A 22,103-nucleotide genomic window follows, 5' to 3' on the forward strand; every position below is an offset into this window, starting at 1 on the left:
AAATAATTAAACGGCAAAAATAGAAAAGAAATGGTGCACATGAAAACAAAAACAAAAAATGGTGGTGAGCATAAAAAAACAAGACAAATAAAATTGAAAAAAAAAAAGATGATATGGCCAAAAGAATGACAAAGTTATAAATATGGAGAAAGATAAAAATAACTTATTTCTGACAGTAACAATATAACACCTGTAGAAAAATGATTTTGTGAAGTAAAAATATTACAATTGTAATACAGTGTTTTTCTGATTTAGCTGATAAACAAAGACTGAGGGTTGCAGTATTTCATCCATATTATACACTAAAGGTTTAGCCGAAAAATGATAAAATTATCCATGACTTGTGCTACATTGCACACATAATACATTATTTTAGAGACATTGGTCAAATTAATTTGATGCAAACAACAGTAATCAGACAGTGTGGTCTGATGGCAAAAATGTCGGGCATTATAAAATAAACAGACTCACAAATTTTTGAAAAACATGAAAGTTTGCCAGGAAGAAGAAATTAAAAAAGAAATAACTGATAAATGACAGACTTGGGAAAGTAGAATAAGATTTTTCATGAGAGTATAACATGAAGATGAATTTACAAGAATAACATTAAATCAGGAAAGGAAGATGGTAAAACTGTGAGATGAAGATATCACAGCAAGTTATGTAACAATCAATAAGCTGTGTGTATAGTAAGAGGGAAAGTGATATGCATGGAATGATACACTGCAGAAAAGAGACAATAACTTTAAGAAGAAAGTTATAAGTCATGAGTGAGAAATCAGAACACATGGAACCAAGACAGGAGGTCATGTCTTGGTGATAATATATTTGGAAGCAAAGCAATAAATTATTGCAATAGGATAATATTAAGTTGTGCATTTGAAATATTAGATTATGAAGGCTAAACAACATACCTTAAATAAAAGACAACAAGGTGAGGGAATGCAATATCTGACTGTAGATATAAACTCTTATCACCTATGCTATGTCACTGTCTCTTGTGCATGACTTACTATTTCTTTCTCACAACCTGTCATCTTATTCATAGAAACAGTTTGTGGCTTAATGATAAGTTGGAGGTGGAAGAATGATTTTCTTCCTTATGCCTAATGCTTTTTGCTATATGCAGTAAGACTTTAATAAAAAGCAACACTGGAAAAATAAGCAAAACCTGTAGAAATGAGAGTTGTTTTTTAAGAAAATTGCTAAAAATTGAAACATTGCCAGTGGAAATCTTTAGCACACATTTGTGATTGTTTCTTTTATTTTGGGTCTTTAATATTCATCTTTTCCAATTGTAACTGTGATAATTAATTGTAATGTTCATTAGAAGATTGCTGGTATGATTTGAAATGTCTGTGTAACTTGTGCGCAAAAAAGAACTCATCCAACGACTTAACTGAGGCACCCATAGGGAGACAATTCAAATGAAGCTTTGGTAACCCATGAATTTTTAGTAAAGAGGATAGTGAGAAAGGAAAAGGCAAACACATGTAAGTCAGCTGCATGAACAGTGTTCTTTTAATCCGGTACGCTACCTGGGGCCATACTGTATATGTATCTTTTAATATTATTATTTTCATATTCATAACCCAGTTTCTAAACACGTTTTTCAAAAAGAAAAAAAATCTCCTTCATTCCTCAGTGAACACCATTTCAGCGTCAACTCAGTTTTAGCTGAGACAAGAAGACCATACAAAACAATTGAGGGTATATAAAGTAAAAAAACAAAAAAAACTATCCACCTTAATAAAAGGACAAGTGCCTGTGTGTCTGTGTATTTATGTCTATCCGGCTGCTGTACCTCTGTCATTACAACAGATGGCACACCACAAACATTTGTAGTAATGCATTTTATTACTACAAATGTTTGTGATGTGCTATCTGTTGGAATGACAAATACAATGCATTTTCTTGCTGCATTCATTGCAAAATCCATTCCAATTGATGACACATTGCAAATATTAATGCTAAAATCTATGGTGATTAAGTAGCTTTTAACCCATTATAGATGGGTAGCACAGCAAGTTCTGTCAATAAACAAACATGAGAAAAATCTAAAAACGAGTCCAGTTAGCAAGCAAACAAACGATGCATGACATCCTCATGTGAATTATGCTGTCATATATTGTGGGATGGCACAGAATGCACTTTCACATCTGACCCCAATACATGCATGCACCAGCACAATATCATTAGCATGCTTTGAAGAAAAAAATACTAATGCCTAAATATCTTTGAAGTGTCTGCTGGCTTAGGTCCGTCATACTCAAAGAATGTACTCACCAGAGTTGGTGACCCCCTTCAAGTATCCAATGACATTGTGTATGGTGCCATATTCCATGCGATTTTCAATAGCTAATATGATAGTCCTTTTGCCTGGAATTCAAGAAAACATAAATATGAGGGTCAAAATGTGGACTCTTTATAGTAAGCAATAAACACAAATCCTGACAAGCAGGCTCAATGGAATTTTAGACTACACATAATAAGCTGATTTTGCTTTCTTTTTTTAACCCTTTGCCAGCTTCCCATGCTGTGACATCTATTTCCTTATATCCTTCCACACCATCATAATGGACACTTCAAATCACAATTTAATAAACATCATTACTGCCACCAACACACAAGATACTACATGTTAAATATTATTTTCCCCAAAAGAACATACATAATCTAAATAACCCTGGAGGATAGAAAAAAAAAAAAACTGTCAATCCAAATGATGAAAGGCCTGAGGAAAAAAGAATTAAACCAAACTGTCACAAGACTAATCAAATGGTCAAGATAATTTTACTTAAATAATAAAAACATGTACATTCGTGTTGGCCATATATGAAATGAAAATCTGCAATATATGTGAGTGATAAACCACATTGACTGAATTTTGTTATTTAATATATTTTTGGGCTATTTCAGCAAGAAACCAACAGTTAGAAAGGAACAAATACCTTGAGGCAACAATCTTGTGCTTTTAATCTCAGAAACTTGACTGCCAACCCACACTGTCAGGAAAAAAAATTTATTTTTTTTACATAACAGTGCCTTTCTTTCATGATATTGTAAAAATGTCAGTGCAGCTGTGGTACATTTAAGTGTCAGCAGATAGTGCATAGTGTATGATAATGATATATTGGCATAACAGTGCAGTCCTGAACTTTTTGGTCTTCACAGCATGGTGCAACATCTTAAATTGGTTTACAAAATTCATCTGTTGAAATCTAACCTGATGTTTGGCCTCTTGGTCTTTCCCTGGCTAAGTAGTATGGATCTTCTTATTACCCTCTCTATGGTGATATTCTTTAAAAAAAAAAAGTTCTAATGACTTTCACCAGGGCTGACCTGTAACTTGGTGAACATATTTATATCACCCTTAATAAAACCATAAGGTAACAGTGCTGCAGGCTTTCATCTAGAAATACTTCCCCCTAGTTTCCACCAGTGTTCTTTACTAAATGATGAAGGAGTAATCTAAATTTTAGGGTTTATGTTTTGTTTTATGGGGGTTTAATTATCTTTTATGTTTTTTTTTCAGGTCTACAGTCATTAGTCTTTAACCCTTTCAAACACCTTCTACTGTCTTTACAAAGACTGAATAATTTGCTCTTGCTGTTGACTCTCCTCTCTTTCTCGCAGATGAGAAATGAATTCTGTTTTGTTAAGTTCGACTTGATTGCATGAAATGTTATCTTCTTTGTTGTACAAGTTAGACCTGGAATATTATTCTCTTCAAGTAAGACTACATAAAAAGTAAAATACAGAATACTTCAACAGTGACAGGGTATACGTGTGCCAACAACAGTCAACAATCTCCCTCTCTGTAACACAGTCACTGACAGTGAAGTACAGCAAAATTAAAAAATAAATAAACAACTTTAATTTAATTTCAGAGCTAATACTGTGCAAAAAGGCGAGTCTTGTCATCATATTTTTTCAGCCACCAGCAGGAAGTATGGCTTCTTTTTCATCGCAGGAGTTCTGTTTCTGAAGTTCTGTCAGAAAAAGCCATTTCATATCACCAAGGTCTAATACTTTAGGATCCATGTAATCAATGTTGGCCCCACTGGCTGCAAGTGGAATGATTCTAACAATTTCATCTTGTAAGTGATGGGTCCATATGGAGTTTTCCATGCAGCTAATTCAGGGTACATTTGACTGGAGCAATATGGGTTACCCTGCCATCAAGTATTCACTGATGAACAACACTCTAACTTGACTCTGGAACTGAGTCATGCATCCCTGTTTTGGTGAGATTTGACTATTTTCTTCATCACAGGAGTCTTATTTTTTATATTGTTCAAGATCAGGACACATCAGTAGTTACAGAGATCTGACTTAACAGCACATTTTTCTTTAAGGTTATCAAAATTAGAACAATCAATCAGAGAACCCTGAATTAGTAAAATATCAGGCAGTGTGAAGTCCTGTACCCACCACGTACCATGCAATGGTTTGAACATAGAGCATCAAGTAGTAGGATAGACCAAGGTGTGACACAGACAATATGGTACAAAAATCTAGAGTTATCAAAAATATAAAACATCAAATGTTGACGTTCAATCAGTGAAGTGAAAAATCACACTAATAAACTAACCCATTTACAGTTCATGTGTGTAAGAATAAATATGATGAAATAAAAAGAAAACATTCCAATAACAGACAAAAGTGATTAATTCTAGTTCTTTCTCCTTTTCCCTTGTCCAGGCTGCTTGAAGAAACCCCAAGGACTTTCTAAGTTAAAACCAAAAACAAGCAGGACAAAAACATACTCTTTCTCTTCACTAACGTTCAGGCTCTTCCGTGAAATGAAGGACTTCTACCTGAAGAAAAATAACTCAAATTAAATGAATGACCAGCTTGCCACATTACCCTCACTGCTCTGTACTCTAAGGGAAAACCCAAGAGTATGTGTATGCCATCCTGCCCTTACGCAGGCTGCTCAGGTGGTGCACACTCCATTGGTGACAGACTATCTGCTGATAACGATGACACCTTCCATTATTATACACTCCTGGGATCCTTTCCTCCAATTCCAACAAACACATCACCCAGCCCTCTCCAATTATCTAATGCACCTTTATATACACAGCTCTACACACAATAACCCATAAGAAAGGCAACAAATCTACAACCCATGCACACAAGCCACAGACACTCCAACTCTTACTACTCTCCTATAAGTAATTACTGTGTACCTCTTCTCTTTCGATGGCCCTTTTCTTATACCGAAACAACTCTACAATTGTTTCAAGTTGGGCTGGCTTCTTTTAGCAGCTGTTTAAAGCTGATCCTCCAGGTAGGACATTGGACATCTCTGGGTCCACTGTTCTGGAGGCTGATCCTCCAAATAGCTGTGATCACCCAATCTCACTGAGAATGCGCAGTGGTTGAACCAGCGGAGGGTAGGGAAGGCTGCAGGGATCTGTGGTATCTGGGGTGAACTTCTCCAGGCTGATCGTAAGGCTGTCCTCCCTCCATTGAAAGCAATCTTGCTTCCATTTGGGAAACTGATGTCACTGCAACTAAATGGAAAAAATGACTTGTTGTCCCTTTCTGGAAAGGGTGATTGCCTGGACTGCAGCAACCTTAAGGGGATAACACTGCTCTCGGTACCGGGTAAGGTCCTTGCTAGGGTCACTTTCTCACCTACAAGTGATGCAAGCAGTCTGGATTTATGCCTAAGAAGTCTACCATTGACGATATTCTGGCACTGAGGGTTGTCATGGAGAGCAAACAAAAATATTGGCAGTTTCTTTGCAGCTTTTGCCAATTTTCATTACGTTTTCAACTCTGTTGATTAAGCTGCCCTCTGCGATGTTCTGAAGCTTCGCAGGAACTCCCTGAAGTTGCTGTATATCATGGCCTGTACACTGGTACTGTGAGTGGTGTGCAGATTGGAGGCAGAATTTTTGTGTTCTTCCCAGTTGATTTTGGAGTTCATCAGGAGTGTGTTCTTGCTCCTACTCTATTCAATGCTTGCATGGGTCCTGTGGCTGTGGGGCATCTGCTGGTGAAGAAATATTCACTGATGATGCTGTGGTCTTCATGGAGTCAATGGAGGCTCTGATTGGGGCTCACAAGAGACTGAGCGAGGAGTCAGCGTATCTGGGCTTGCAGGTGTCCTGGATAAAAACCAAGATTCAGGCCTTTAATGACCTCTTGGGCACAGCCATCAGCAGTGTATCTGTTTATGGAGAGAATGTTGACCTTGTAGAGAGGTTTACTTACCTTGGCAGCAACATTCATGTGCTTTTCCTATGAAGTTAATAGATGGATTGGGAGAGCATGGGAGGTCATAAGGTTGCTGGTATAACTTTGCAAAAGGTCAAAGGTCCAAGTTTTTAGAGTCCTAGTGCTTCCTGGTCTATGGACGCTATCCAGTGACCTGAGATGAAGTCTTGACTCCTTTGGTACTGTGTCCCTTCAGAGAATCCTTGCATACTACTGGTTTGACTTTGCATCAAACGAGCAGTTGCTCACAGAGTCCCAAATGAGGCACATTACCTGCATTGTGAGGGAGCATCAGTTATGGCACTATGGCCATATGGCATGATTCCCCAAGGGTGAGGGCTCACAGGATCCTCATTGTTGATGATTACAGCGACTGGACCACGTCAAAGGGATGCCCACGTAACACCTGGCTGCAATCGATAGATCATCATTTCTGTGAGATGGGACTGGACCGCATATCTGCCTTTAGGGGGGTTGCCAACCAGTATTCTGAGCGTCGTTTGGTGGGTATAGCCACACACTGTACCACTGCATGCTCTTCAAACTGACCTGACCTGACCAAATCTCCTGTTGTGCTTTTGAAAAGAAAGCTTATGTTCTTGTAAAATGTTTGCAGGCACAGGTACTGGATGCAACAGAGGACTCCATTCTTTGGTGAAAGAAAAATCAAAAATTGACTTCCAGAGATCTCAAAACAGCAAAGAAAAATGCATTTGTGCCACTAGCAGTCCTTCTGAAAGCAGGTTCAGCACATATGGGAACACTGGTACTCCACAGTGATAGTCATTAAACCAAGACAAAATACATATCCTGGAATCTCCATCCTGTGCCTTGAGTTTTTTTTTTTAATGTTTGATTGCACTTCCAATTTGTTTTTATAAGCAGTTACAATTTTAATCCTTTCACTTTTGCATGGGTTATTTATAGGTTACTGTGTGCAGTGACATTTTTCCTTAAATATAAATTTTCACTGTTTGTTTAAATGGAAAAAGTACTTTATGCTTCTGCATATTTTATAGGCTACTTTTGGCAGTGAAGTGATTTGCAGTGTGTAGCAAAATATGCTCCCTGTTTAAATAAAAAATCACAATATTTTCCAAGGAAAAATGGATTTATACCATTTATTTAAATACAAAAAAAAAAAAGACTGCAATTGTATAGGTGTTTACTACTGGTGTAGTTATTATTGGTTAGTTATTTGACCAAGAAAAATGGTCTACCAACACAGCACTATTTCTACATGCCAAATAGTCACTTTCTTTGCTGAGTGAGACCTCCATTCATATACTTGACATTAAGCCAATCCTGTTAAAGACAGGCATGCACAGCAATGGACAGACTATCAAGTCATAAGCAAGTCTTTGACAGTACCTAGCTGGAGGACCATTGTGTGTTTTTTTGGGGCACAGTAGAGTAATCCACCATCAAGTATGATGTGGTCAAGATAAGAATTAGTACAGCACCTCTGAATATGATGCTATTGTTCTCTATCGTAAAAAGTGTCTCGCTCTCTCTGCAAGTTAGGGGAGGAAAACTGCCCCATATGAGAGAAGTTAAGTGTTTTGTGGTGTTATTGATGAGTAAGGTAACAGTGATAATAAGGCTGACCAACAATGATGAACAGTGACAAAATTAGGGCTAAATCTTCAGATATAGATTTTGATTTACTAATCAGTCTACATTCTCATTTATACCTATAATCATGAGTACTGGGGTAGTGACCAGGAAGAATAACTAGTTCAAGCAATTGCAAAGAGGATTCTGCATACGGACGATGGGTTCAGCATCTGCAATATTTTGAGCAGTTCAACAACATGACAGGAACTTTCTGAAAAGATACACTGCAAGACAAAGCGATTACATAATGAGTGCTTTCTAAAATTTTGCATGGCCCACTACGAGAAGTTCTAGGGCAGACTCAGGATATGCTGATATTTTTTGGCTGATCTTGAAGTGCTTGGGAATTCTATAGAAGCACCTACTGAATGTTGCTAGTGACAGTGTGTTCTGGTCTGGCTAGCTCAGTGTACTGTCATTGTGACAAGCTGATGGAGAATAAGTGAAGAACTGTAAGCCAGGAGGTGTATTCACTCAATCCACCATTCATTAAAATGTTCTTGCACAGTTCAGGGTTGTGGATGCCAAAGCGTATTCCTGTGGTATTAGGAGCAAGGCAGTTACCAACTGTGGTCACTCCATCATAAGGTGAACACACATCCATACCAATTCATACAGGATTAATTAAGAGTATCAGATTAGTCTCACCTCCATGCCTTTAATGTGGAAGCAAAACCAGAAAAAAATAGAATAAAACTATATATACTTGCATGAATGTGCAAACAGACGGTGAGATGCAGAAGCCAGAAACTGAGATAGGTTCATATGCCAAAATAGTTGCAAACAAGTGCAATGAGCCCATGGGTTAGCCTAAATTTTTCTGTTATCCATAAATCAGAGAAACAATGTAAAAGTTTTCCTGGTGCCGCGAAGCTGCCGAAAATAAAAAAGCTGATGCAATTCATTGGGCAAAGTGTGTGGGCGTAATAAATATTTGCCTAAAAAGAAATGTAATTTGGTTAAGGGCAAAAAGAAGCAGAGTTTGTTAATCAATCAACATCTATGTAATAAAAATCCTAAAGAGTGTTACATTTCAAAAGCTGGAGCCGGACAATAAATCGGCTTTTTAAAAAAATGAGTGGTTTGTGTTATGTTATTGCATGTGCCCAATTCATTTACTGTATAAGGAATGACAAATAAATTGCCACAAGCATAAATTCAGATTCATCCTTCTATGTGGGCTTGTTGCTCCGGCATTAATCCTACAGTAAGATATGCAATGTGCGTGGAGAAAACCAATTATTTCCTCACAGACGGTGGCATCATTAGTAAGAGATATAGCATGCCAAGCTATTCCTGCTTTCAGGGGATACAGTTTTTTCCATGAGCTTACAAACTTAAAAACATCAGGCTTTGTAGCAGGCAGTTGGAAACATCCACAACAGATTCACTATATTTATTAGCATGCAAAATTAATATAATTATCAGCTTTCCTCTTTAACTCTTGGAGCATGGCACTGCCGTTTTTAAGCCCACACACTTTATGTTCTACATTTGCACTAATGTGTTACAGTTACACAAGCTCCTTACTTTTTTCATAAGAATGTTTAAAACACTTAAATAGTAATTTGTTCTTAACTGTATGGCAGTACTGTTGAACATGTGACTTCTGGTGAGGCTTATAAGTTTCCTTTCAATGTGGTCCTAATCAGAATAGTGTCCCTGCACCACCCCATTAACGTGTTGTCAGGTTCAAACAGTCTATGCAGCTTGAGGAGTCATGATGAAGAATTTACTAGATCTGGAATAATGAGCCTTGAGAATCAAGCCTAGTCCTACATATTGACAGAAATAGGAAAGGAATGGCCTATTTGCAGAAGTGCTGAAATAACATATTCGGCATTATGGATTTGATATAAACAAAATTTGCCACTGTCTTTTTGACAGTGGAAATTTGGAAAAGTTACTTGCTACTTGTACTTGTTATTTGTATTCAGATAACATCATATCCCATAGCACTGCAAAGTTATACTGTATGGTACAGGGTATCCCCCTGTTTGGAAAGGTAGTGTCCCTCTTTTGAAAACATGTAGTCTCTTGAACCTGAACAATCTCTCAAAATGAGTATTGCAGTGGCAGTTATAGTTTTTTTTATTTTTTAGAAAAAAAAAAACATATACACACACAAAGGCACACACATACATTAAATATATTACTCTGAAGCAATGATTAAACAATTTGTAACTATTGTAAGACGCTAGGGGTCGCTTTTGCCCCTTCAAACCCTACAGACTGACACTAAGGACACAGGTTAAAAGCAGCAAGAATTTGTTTAATATTTCTCTTCTTTAAATAGTGCCCAGAGCACCACAGCCACCACTAATACAAGTAACTATAATAACAATAAACACAATTCGTTCTCTTTTCTCCTTCACACCTCCCAGCAAGTGTTGTCTACTACCTCTCGACTCACCTCTCTTCATGTCCTGTCCCTGTTTCTTCTGGGCTTGCATCCTGTCGCTTACACAACTGTCACAAGACTAACATGAAGATATCAAAAAGGTTTGGGACAGATACCCATATATTGAGCCCTGGTTGCAAAAGGGTTTTTTTAGATGAGTTGTATTTAGGTTTGAGTCCAGAACAGAGCCGATTGGAGAATGAGAATATGGTGGCTTTAAAGGCCAGGACTGGAAGTGATGTCATCAGGGCTGTAACCGGAAGTGACCCCATCAATGAAACCGGAACTGGAAGTGATGTCTTCAGGACAGGAAGTGACATCATCAATAGCGTCGGTGCCAGAAGTGGTAGCATCAATGGCGCCAGTACCGGAAGTGACGTTGTCAATGGCGTGGTACTACTATTATTCAGGGTCTTTAGCTGCCCCCCAATCACACATGTGGGACACTATATATTTATGATTACTTACACATCCAAACCTTTACTTTCAGAATTATTTTTCATGATAGTCCTTGGTACATCTTCTGTTTACCACTAGACACAGAGAAACCTTACAGTTTGTACACTAGATTGGATTTTTTGTGCTGCAATTCACATAATGATTCACATGAACTATTTTTATTATACAAGAATAAGACAGGTTCTGTGTGGGGTGTGGAAAGAAATTGGCCCCCTTAGGACATCTTTGAGTCAGAAATCATACAGGAGAAAACTTGTTCATGCATCTTTAAATACTCTTTGCAAAGAGGGAGCTCCTCCTTTCAGAAAGCTGATCAGTGTGTCTCTGCGAACAAAGTGATTCACATATTTTTATATCTTTTAGGACAGCTACATGAGATGTGCTGATTTATGATTATACACCTTTGACATATAAAATAATTGGTTAATACATTGCAACACCTTTTATGACCTTAGTTTTCTCAGCATACGTGACTTAAAGTTACCATATTCTAGGTTTTGCCCCTTACCAGTTACCAGAATCTAAGCTTCAGCCCATACCAACTTCCTTTAATGCATATCCTTGACATATTCTGTCCTAGCAGATTACCCACACCAGCTCAGACTTGCTGCACCAGATTCCCTTTGCACAATAGCTTGCTTGTAGAGTCTTATCTTGTATTCCTAAGGCAGCTTAGTTCTTCTAATTGACCTTTCAATGCCATTGATTAATACTGTGCAACTTAAAGCATATAAAAACAATCCCACAGGGTTTAAATGAATGCTGTTTTTCAGTGCATAAAACTTACCGATGGAAACCCTGTGATGTCGTATCTGTATCTGTAACAGGCTCCATTCTGTTAATATTCATACTCTAGATTTACTTAAGTCATCATTGCCTTTCTCTGAGAGAAAGGAGAGAGTTTGGGTGAATGTGCAGATAGTGTGTTGCTGCACCCACCACACAACAAACCACCAGGATTGGGACCGACAGGATCTATTAAAATTAAATTCATTATTATGCTAATTAGTATTTAAACCAAAATTCATTGTGTTGTTTATAGGCCCACAAAATATGTTTACAAACATCAAGAGGTATATTTCTTTCTTGTACTAAAGACGTCAATGCCACATTAAATCCCATTCACTCATTATTATGAGTTATTTAAGCATTATTTAAAAAATATTTCTCTGCATGCTGCCCTAACTACTCTTTTAATGCTTCAGAGTATCAAAATTTTCCAGCGTTTCAAACAAGACTTTATACTGTATTTCTTGAAATGATGAAAATACATCTGATCCATTCATATCTTGAGATGATAACATAACACTCCCTTCTCACTACAGTCTGCATTGGCAGAGTGAACCATGCCTTTGGGATTGAACAAGGCAAGAAGGATGTGAGGGTCAAAAGGGCCAATAACTGTCATTTCCGTTTGACTCAGACAGCTGCAGCATGGGGATAGGAGACATTTTGTCCTTACGATATCTTGTTGGTAATCATGTTGTGTGTCATCAGGAGAGAGTGCTGGCTGTAAACATATCCATCTATCACTATAAGGAACCATCTGTAAAGACTATCATTTGTTATCAGGAGTGGCCATGTTGCACTACAATGGCTGACATTTATCTGGATTTCAGAAATACATATCCCCAGTAAGGTTTCATCTGTGTAAAAACAATCTTTTGAGGATTGGGGATTTTATTTTAGAAGTGCACCTCATCATTTCATAAATTAAACTGAATCTGATAGTAACCTGCTACATGTCTGTTTCATTAACAAGAAGAATAGCTGCAACCTGAGATAGATGGTATAATCTGCTTTTGAATTAATGAGAATCTGAAGATGTAAAGAAGCTAATGTATGTGTAATTAGGTTGAATATAAAAGAACAATTTAGTTTAGCTTTAATTCACAGAGCTCAGACTAGTTTTCTCCAGTACCACAGCCTGACTTTCTTTGAACTTCTCAAAGTCTTTGCTTCAGTCCACAACCAATTGTTGCTCCATCTACTGCTCCTTAAACCTTATTATAGTGACTGGAATTGAGTAATTGCATTTCATTGATTATGATTGTGTTTCAGTTGCTCCATACTTCACAAAACACAACTAAAACTATTCAAGTCCTTCATTGTTTCTTCACAACTCATAGCTTGTAGTTCTGAAATCAGTCTAGTCCAATTTCTTTATACTGTACTTTGTCTAGTGCTGCTTTTTTAATAATATAGAGACCAAAGTGGTACACAATACTCCAGTTGAGGCCTCAGTAGTGCATTTAATGCAGCTTAATCATAACCTCTCTTTGCTTGTATTCTACATATTGTGTTAAATAACATAACACACTATTAGCCTTCTTAATTGCTTCTGTAAACTTTCTGGATATAGAAAGTGAAGAGTCCACTGCTACTTATGAGTCCTTCTCATAAGGTATACCTTTAGGTTTCAGAACTCCCATATTCACATCTATACCCTTTTACTTCCCGTGAGTAATATTGAATATGAGAAATAATAGTTGATATGGTACCAGTCATTTACAGTGTATGTAAAAGCTTGTTCAATAACCAGTTCTGCTTGTACCACTCAAATAAAATTCTCATATAGATACTGACATAAACTATGGTCAGGTTAAGACAGAATCAGAACTGTTTTGATTAGTTCCAAGCATTATTTATGGGTTATGTCAGACATGTGGAAGTATTTTACTGGTCTGTGCTGGACAAATATGTGGAAGGATTTAGGTGTGACACCAACACTAACTTTTGTTCCTTCTGTCTTCTTAGAATGGAGGAGGGAAAAGGCATGGGGGACTGATGAAGTCAATTCCTTTGTGGCCAAAACCATGCTCCTTCTAGTCATGCCGGTATATAACTTGGAGACCTACCATCAGTCAGTGTTCAATTGAGGGCCAGTTTCAGAGGTCCACAGAGTTCCGAGCCTCAGAAGATCTTTTCAAAGTTAATGTTGTGCATAATATTTAACATGACAGTGCTTTATTTTTTTTTCACCTTTGAACACAAAAACTAAACTGGGCATCCTTCAGGACCCCGACTCTCATTCATTTTTTGTTACATTTTACAGTATGTCAGAAGATGTTATGCTCTCACATAAATGATAGACAGACAGACAGACAGACAGATAGATAGATAGATAGATAGATAGATAGATAGATAGATAGATAGATAGATAGATAGTGTGGTGGACAGCTGGGCCATTTACCCGGCCCAGACGCCTCGATAGTGGAAGGACTGGGGGAGAGAGTTTATTCAGGACATTATTTCCCCTGAAATGCTAGAGTGCAGCCCCCTTGGCTTGCAGCTGGGCCACAGGTGTGGAGCATAGAAGTTCAACCCTGTTGGGGCCTGTGCCCCCACTAGTGGCCATCTGGATGCTTGCCCAGCCCTGCTGGAAGAAAGCGAGAGAAAGAAGAGAGAGAGAAAAAAGGACTGTGGACCGTGCACGTTGGTGCTCTGTACTGTGCTGTACTCTGGGGAGCAAGGAAAAGCGCTTCCCCAGTCTTGAATAGTCTCTGCCTGTGTGTGTTAGGTTAAGACGGCTATATGTGCCCCAAGGGTCCACAAAAGATAGATAGATAGATAGATAGATAGATAGATAGATAGATAGATAGATAGATAGTGTCGGAGATGGCTGGGGTGGCGACCCGGCTGGGGCGCCCAGGGGGACCGGAGGAGGGCTTGCTTTGGGGACCACAGGTACAGTGCTTTGAAGCTCAACCCTGTGTGGGCCCATGGTCACCGCCAGGGGGCGCCCCAGTGCCTTTGGAGCCCTGGACCTCAGCACTTCCGCCACACCCGGAAGTGCTGGGGGAAGAGGACCGGGGACACCCGGAGTGCTTCTGGGTGTGCAGCCAGCACTTCCGCCACACAGGGGAGTGTCGGCGGAGGAGTGTCGGGAAGCACCTGAAGCCCATCCGGGCATGTATATAAGGGGCAACCTCCCTCCATTCGATGGCTGGAGTCGGGTGGAAGAAGGATGAAGTCTTGGAGGAGAGGAGTGGAGGCGGCCAGAAGAGAAAGACATTGTGAGAAGGCCTGGACTTGAGGGTTGATTGGTGCTGCGGCACTGGGTTTTGTGCACTTATACTTGTAAATATAGTGTAAATAAACGTGTGTTGTGATAAAACATCATGTCTACTTGTCTGTGTCGGGGCTGTTCCCCACAATAGATAGATAGAAACTTCTAACGAGGGTATAATTAGGAATAAAGAAGGCAAATGCTTCTTTAATTGCTCCTGCATTGGTTAGGGTCATAAATTCAGGTACCTTACCAAGTGTCACCGGCTCTAGTTGCATGTCTTTCCTGGTCTGAATATTTAAGTTCTGAGAGGTCCAGCAAAAAAGCCATTGTTCTTGTTTTAAGGTGCATATTCTGAAATGTTTCAGAGATGCATTTTCCTTCAGCTAATGGCAGTGTTGTTCTTTTATTTGAAAACCACAACCAATGTTCACATTGTTCCTTCACCCCCACCTCCACCTTGATTTTCCTGCAATTTTCCTCATTTCAGCCTGGCCTTGGGTTGCTTGCTGTGCGATAAGAAATTGGCTTGTGGCTGCAGTAATGTATCCTTGGTTACATTTTAGCGTGTTGATTTCATTCTTCATTTCTGGATTGATTTCCTGTTTGCTGCAGAATGCAGATTGATTTTAAACTAAGCACATATGTGCTGTTCCAAATGATGTAGTTTTGCACAATATGGCTGCATTCAGACCTATGCTGGTGTTATCTTTCCATAAATGTTTACATTTTTATTTTTCCAGGTATATGTATAGTAACTCTTGTATATCAGTAATTATTTTTATTATGCCATCCACAGGCACCAACCCAGGATCCTAAACAAGTACACATATAAACAAAAATGAGGTGTTTATTTAAAAACACAGCATAAAACCCACAATAAATAAAAGCATTAAAGGCAAATAGACATTAAATGCCTAATCAAATATTCTGAATATCTTTCAACTAATTTTCTTAAAAAGTCTTTGTTTTTTTTTCAAGCTAAGGAACTACTGCAACTATTTTTCACTATAAAACTGGACATTCATCTATTTACATCCTATGTAGAATTTATGTGTAGGTCAAAGAGAAAGTTAACTCTAAACTCAAAAGCCGCCTTCAAACATCTCCAGCCCATAAACAAATTGGAACAGTTTATCGATATACAACCCCAAATTAGAAGAAGTTGGGATGGCATGGAAAATGCAAATTAAAACAAAATGCAGTGATTCTTAAATTCACTTGGTCTTTTAATTTATTGCAGACAGTATCAACCCAATATATTTCATGTTTTGACTGATCAACTTCATTTCATTTGTTAATATAACTCCATTCCTGCATTTTAGGCCTGTGACAAATTCCAAAAAAAGTTGGGATGGTAAAGCAATTGTTACTTTGTTATGTTGCCATTCCTTCTCACAACGCTTAAAAGACATTTTGGCACACAGAATACCAAGCAATACCTGGTGCAAACACATCTTAAGGTGTGCAACAGTATGGGGTCATCGTTGCTTTTTTTGTTTCAAAATTCTCCACACATTCTCTGTTGGGGACAGGTCAGACAAGCCAATCCAGTACCCATACCCTATTCCTCTGCAGCCATTCATTTGTAATGTGTGAAATATGTGGTTTTGCATTGTCTTATTGAAAAATGCATGGACGTCCCTGGACAAGATGTCATCTTGAAGGCAGTGTATGTTGTTCAAAAATCTCAATGCACTTTTCTGCATTAATGCTGCTATCAGAGAAGTATAAATTACCTTTGCCAACAGCGCTGACACAAGCCCCATACCACGACAGACCCCTGGCTTTTGGACTTGTTGCTGATAATAGTCTGGATGGTTCTTTCGTCTTTGGTCCAGAGCACACATTGTCCATTTCTTCCAAAAAAGATCTGGAACACTGATTAACTGACCACAATACAGGCTTGCTTCCACTGTATGATTGTCCATCCCAGATGACTCTGTGCCCTGAGAAGGCAATGCAGCTTCCGGACATGGTTAACATAAGGCTTCTTTTTTGCGCAGTAAAGTTTTAAGTGGCAACGTAGGGTTTCACAATGGTTTGTCAAAGTAATCCCTCACCCATGTGGTTATATCAGCTATTGATATCATCATGTGGGATGGTTCTTGATGCAGTGCCATCAGTGCAGTCCGCACTGAAATTCTTCCAGATTCCTTGAATCGTTTAATGATATTATGCACGGCTGAGGGAGAAATATGCAAATCACTTCCGACCTTTCTTTGAGGAACATTGTTTTTAAAAATTTCAATAAATAGCTCAAGCATTTGTTGATAAACTGGAGATCCTCTGCCTGTCTTTGCTCCTGAAAGACTCAGCCTTTCTTTATACTGATTTTGTACCAAATCATGATGACAATCACCTGTTGACATCACCTGTTTGAGAGTCACATTATTATTTAATTTTTTTACCTCACTACTGGCCCCAATTTGCCCCTGTCCCAACTGCCTGAAATGCAGGAATATTAACAAATGAAATGAAGTTAACCAGTTAAAACCTGAAATATCTTGGGTTCATACTGTCTTCAATAAAATAAAACTCAAAGTAAACTTAAGAATCACTGCATTTTTTTTTTTTCTAATTTGGAGTTGCATATATTCAAGACGCTGGCACCCTTTCTTTGTCAACTGTCTAGGACACTATTAGAGCCAAACAGATAGCTGTAACCCATTTTTGCTACCTTTTCATGCCAGGTAAGTTAAGGTCACATGTTTTCCCTGATGATGTACTGCAAAATGAATCAATTCCAAGTCAACTTCAAGTACCTTAGAGACATTTCTCACTTAGGGAACATAATCTTGATGACAAAGGCTACTTTGTAGGTTCCATCTATGCCCTCTAGTTGCAGCAATCCATTATAATACAAAGTGTAATTTTTTTGGTAATGTCATGCCATTAACACTGTATCTCCCAATGCATTGTAAAAGCCTGACTGTGAACTGTACTTTAACAGCATATAATCAGACTGATACAGTGCCTATACACAAATTATTTACTGCCCTGAAAATGTTCACATTATTGTTATACAACACTGAAAGACTGACAAGCAAAAAAGGTAAAATATATTTTTGCAAAGTGTTCTAAATCAATTGCAGATATAAAACACAAGTTTAATTTGGCCTTATTTATTGCTGACCCCTTGTGCTATTCCACTCTGGGATATTGCAGAAAATGTATTCTGGCTGGCCACAAACCATCAGTATTGCCACTTTAGAGCACTTTAGGATGCAAGTATCAATTTCGAGTGAAGACATCTTCTGTATGCCATTTCTTTGCTTTCCCTATCCCTATTGTGTGTTTTCTTAAGTGTTCCAGATTTCTTCCAACTTCTTATAACCAATTACAGACTCACACAGTATAATATATGGCTGGTTCTTTATGTGTGATTCTCAGTATACTGGTTATCTACAGTATGTACAGTCCATTTTATACTTTTATGTTACTAGTGGGATGTGCACCTTCCTGACTAGTTTTGATGATTAGAGAAAGGTAATACCTAATTGACTGTGACATGTTTCTGTAGTTCAAGACTGACTTAGGCTGATAGTCAATGAAGAAACTTTCGGGTTTTCAAATAAAAAGAGATTTTTACCTGTCAAAGAAACAGGATTTTGCTTTAGCACTCATCCCTGGGATGGGTGCAAAAAAAAAAATAATCCGAAAGCTCCTTTGACTTTCTAAGTGCAATGCAATTTCCACAAACTCTCATGAAAACTCAAGGTCTTAGTTTCAAGCAAACTAATTTGCAAAGGTTTTATTTTCAGCCATTTCTGTGGCAGAATCAGGGCAGCGGAAAGGGAGCAATAGTCTCAGGGGGAACCGCCAACAAAGGTAATGCTTGAGAAATGCGACAGAGAGCTTGATGACTTTTGCTGAGTTGACAGTCCTGGTTGGAAATCCCACATTGAGTGCATTGCTGACCTTTCAGGTCCCTTAGGCTTTACAAAATGAAACAGAGTAAAAAGAATAAATCCACTGGACTTCATTTACCTCATTGACTTAGAGAGGAAAGATGTTTAGTGATGTTAAAAAAGCAGGATCAGGGCTGCTTCTCCTCATAAAACTACCCCACTGGCTTTAGTAGCATGGGAATATCCAAAAGTGAGAATAGATGTTATCATAGAGAATTACATTTACAATTGTTTATTTAAGTTTATAGGAAAGTGTGGTTTACATTAGAAAGATGAAAAATCATAATAAACACAGCAGGAAGAAGGAAACAAAATAGCATAGAAGAGCACATTGAAACTCAATGTGATGCAGTTTTAATTTTAAAACACTTAAAACAAAAAAGAATTTTGCTGTTGTTAGAGCTGCTGACTCATAGCTTTACACTCCTGGTTTGATTCCCAATCCAGACCCTGTTTGTGTGGGGACTGCAACTCATCCTCTTCTCTCTGCAGGTTTTTCCCGAGGTACTCCAGTTTTCCTCTCACATTGTTGCTGGTTAGGTTAATGAAAGGTGAGGGTGAGTGTATATGTGTGAGTGAGTCCTAGAATGGACTGGGGCCACGTTCAGAGATGGTTCTTGAATTGCACCTAGGTCTGTCATGATAGGCAACTGGGTGTGCATGTAAGAAAAAGAAAGACTGTAACAAGCACATATGGTTTGTGAATGGATTGTGGACACAATGCCTTATTATTTTACTGCATGTCTATAAATAAGTGTTAAATAATGTCATTTACAAATGTGATCTGTGTTAATTTTCACAGACTTAGTCTGATAATAAGAGTAAGAAGAAGAAGAAAGTGAAAGATCATTTGTCCATAAGCAGGTGTCTATTCAATGGCTTTGCAGTTCTGGTCTAAAATGAGAGACAGAAAGCTTAATTATGGCAGCATAGCACCAGGCACTTAACACCAGGGGCCACCAGAAGAACATCTTAAAACAGCCAGTTGAGTATGTGCAAGAATCTAGGGGTACAAGTGTCAGACAAGTATTACGAACACCAACCAGATAAGGTTGTGGACATCAGCGATATCACCATCATGTGGGATGTTCCAATAGCAATAGATAGAACAATCCAGGCAAATTGGCCTGATATTGTGCTGCATAATAAGAAAGAGAGAACCTGCCTGTTGATTGATATAGCCGTCCCAGACGACTAAACATCATGTTAAAAGAAACTGAGAAGATCAGTAAATATTGAGACTAGAAGGATGTGGGACTGTAAAACTAGAACTGTGCCAGTTATAGTTGGAGCATTAGGTACATTAAAGAAAGATCATAATGAAAACTTGAAGATGCTCCCAGGCCATCAATCAGCGAGTGAAGAGCAAAAGATCACACTTATGGGCACTGCACACATCCTTACAAAGGTGTTAACGTAAATCACTTTGGCAACAACAACAAAAAAAAAAAAGTATGAGATTTTTGAGCAACATATGCTACCTTCAAGATGACATTTTTTCCAGGAACATCCATGCATTTTTAATAAGATAATGCAAAACCACATGTTTCACACATTACAAATGAATGGCTGCAGCTAAAACCACAAAGACATCATGTGAAAGGAAACAAAAACTGAGTAATAATAATAATAATAATAATAATAATAATAATAATAATAAATGTGTGATTTTTCTAAGATTCACCTCAAATGTTAAATGCCAGAGTAGTACACTTAACCAATTAAAAATATTCACAGGGGGATTAAGTTTAATCAGGATCAAGAGCAATAGACAACTTCTATAAAAGTAGTATAATCATTATCAGATTATGTAAATTGACAAAAAGATAAAAACGAGTTAATCCACAAATTCCAAGGCGTTCACTAGCTTACTGAATCAATGCAGGGCTGACAAATTGGTTCACCTTCTTATGGTGCACTAATGAGGCAACACTTCAGTGTTATAATTCGAACTTAAAGGCAGAAGTGTGACAGACTGACAGATCTGCCTATAAGACAGAGAGAGCCAGAGGCGGTGGAGAAGTCATGGCTGATCAATAGTCTTGCACGTGGTCATATTATCTGTGCCAGCTTACTGTGAGGTCTCACTGGCACAGGACTTCAGCTGTAATCAGACTGGAGTTTAATTAAATGAAAACAGCTCTTTCCAGATGCATGTCATGTGATTTTAAAAGGTTTTCAACAAGAAAGATGCTATAAATAGTACACATTGATTGACCAGCTGACTGACTGAATAACTCAAATTAAAATACAAAAAAAGCCCTCACATTAGCAAACAGATGATTTTCAAATAAGAGTGTTGTCATTACACGTAAATCTGTGAATGACAGCAGGTGTGTTTTGAGTTCTCCTTTACACAGCACAATAATACAAAAATAAAAGCTGCTAATATACACAATCATAATAATACATGGTTCAAAGGGATCTCAGCCCCATTCACCTCCCTTCCTGCCATTCAGGTTGGGAGACAGTGGACAGAGCTATGAGTGCCACATATCACCTCTGCCCCATCAATTGAAACCATTTCAAGATCTCATTACTTTATGAGTTTGAAAAGCCCATTCTAAGATTTCAGTCTCCTGTTTCTATGGAGATACAAGGGAAGCCTAATCACTGTACAGTTTTTACAAATAATGGTACAGTGAATATCAAAGGAAGGACCTCTAATGGCTTAAAACATCTTCAAAGGTCTGCCACATTTGCAAACCTTTGAACCATCTGGGACTGGCCTACTGCTTTTAAAACACTAATATCATTTCAGCTCACATTTTCTTTATGCACACTAAAATTATGCAATCCATATTTGCTTATGTATCCTTAATTATTAATTACCTCATTCACATTTTTGCATACTGTGCTAGAATCATGTGATTAGACTGAGTTCCCCTCTGCTATTTGTGTGCAGTTTGTACACCCTCCCTGTTTCTGTATAAGTATGGCTGTGTGTTAGGCTCGCTGGCAACTCCAGGTTAGCTCTTTGTAAGGTGACTCTGCAATGGACTGTCACCACAACCATGGTTAGTTCCTGTCGTCTGGGATCTTTATCTTCATTTATGTATTGTCACATAGCATAGTGAAGGTTTTCTGCCACAGATGCAGGAAAATCCACCTTAATAAAAGGATAAGCATCTGTTTATCTGTGTGTCTACCCGGTTGCTATGTCTCAGTCATTCCAACAGATGGCACATCACAAACATTTGTGGTAATAAAATGCATTGCATTTGTCATTCCAACAGATGGCTCATCATGAACATTAATAACGCTTTTATGAATCCTGTTCCAAATGGAATGGAGTTCTATGTTGATTACTTAGATTACAACCCATCTTAAGACAGGTAGCACAGCTAGTACAGACAATAAGGAAGATAGTAATACATTGAATACTGTATATACATAGCGCAGAACAGAACTAAACAGAAATATACATTATACGGGTTAATAGCAGTGCAAAAAACTGCAATAAGCAAATAAATGA

At 38.1% G+C, this 22,103-nt stretch overlaps 1 protein-coding gene across 6 annotated transcripts in view; it reads right to left on the reverse strand.

Annotated features, from left to right (window-relative positions):
- Nucleotides 1-22,103, reverse strand: part of LOC120532652 (inactive N-acetylated-alpha-linked acidic dipeptidase-like protein 2) — a 2,009,486-nt gene that overhangs the window by 627,868 nt on the left and 1,359,515 nt on the right. For all 6 annotated transcript variants that reach the window (XM_039758865.1, XM_039758875.1, XM_039758892.1 and 3 more), the window contains one exon: nt 2,287-2,379. In XM_039758865.1, the coding sequence (XP_039614799.1) occupies nt 2,287-2,379 (93 nt within the window). The remainder of the gene's footprint in view (nt 1-2,286; nt 2,380-22,103) is intronic.

This window comes from Polypterus senegalus, chromosome 1 (genome assembly GCF_016835505.1).
Source record: "Polypterus senegalus isolate Bchr_013 chromosome 1, ASM1683550v1, whole genome shotgun sequence".
Lineage (NCBI taxonomy): Eukaryota > Metazoa > Chordata > Cladistia > Polypteriformes > Polypteridae > Polypterus > Polypterus senegalus.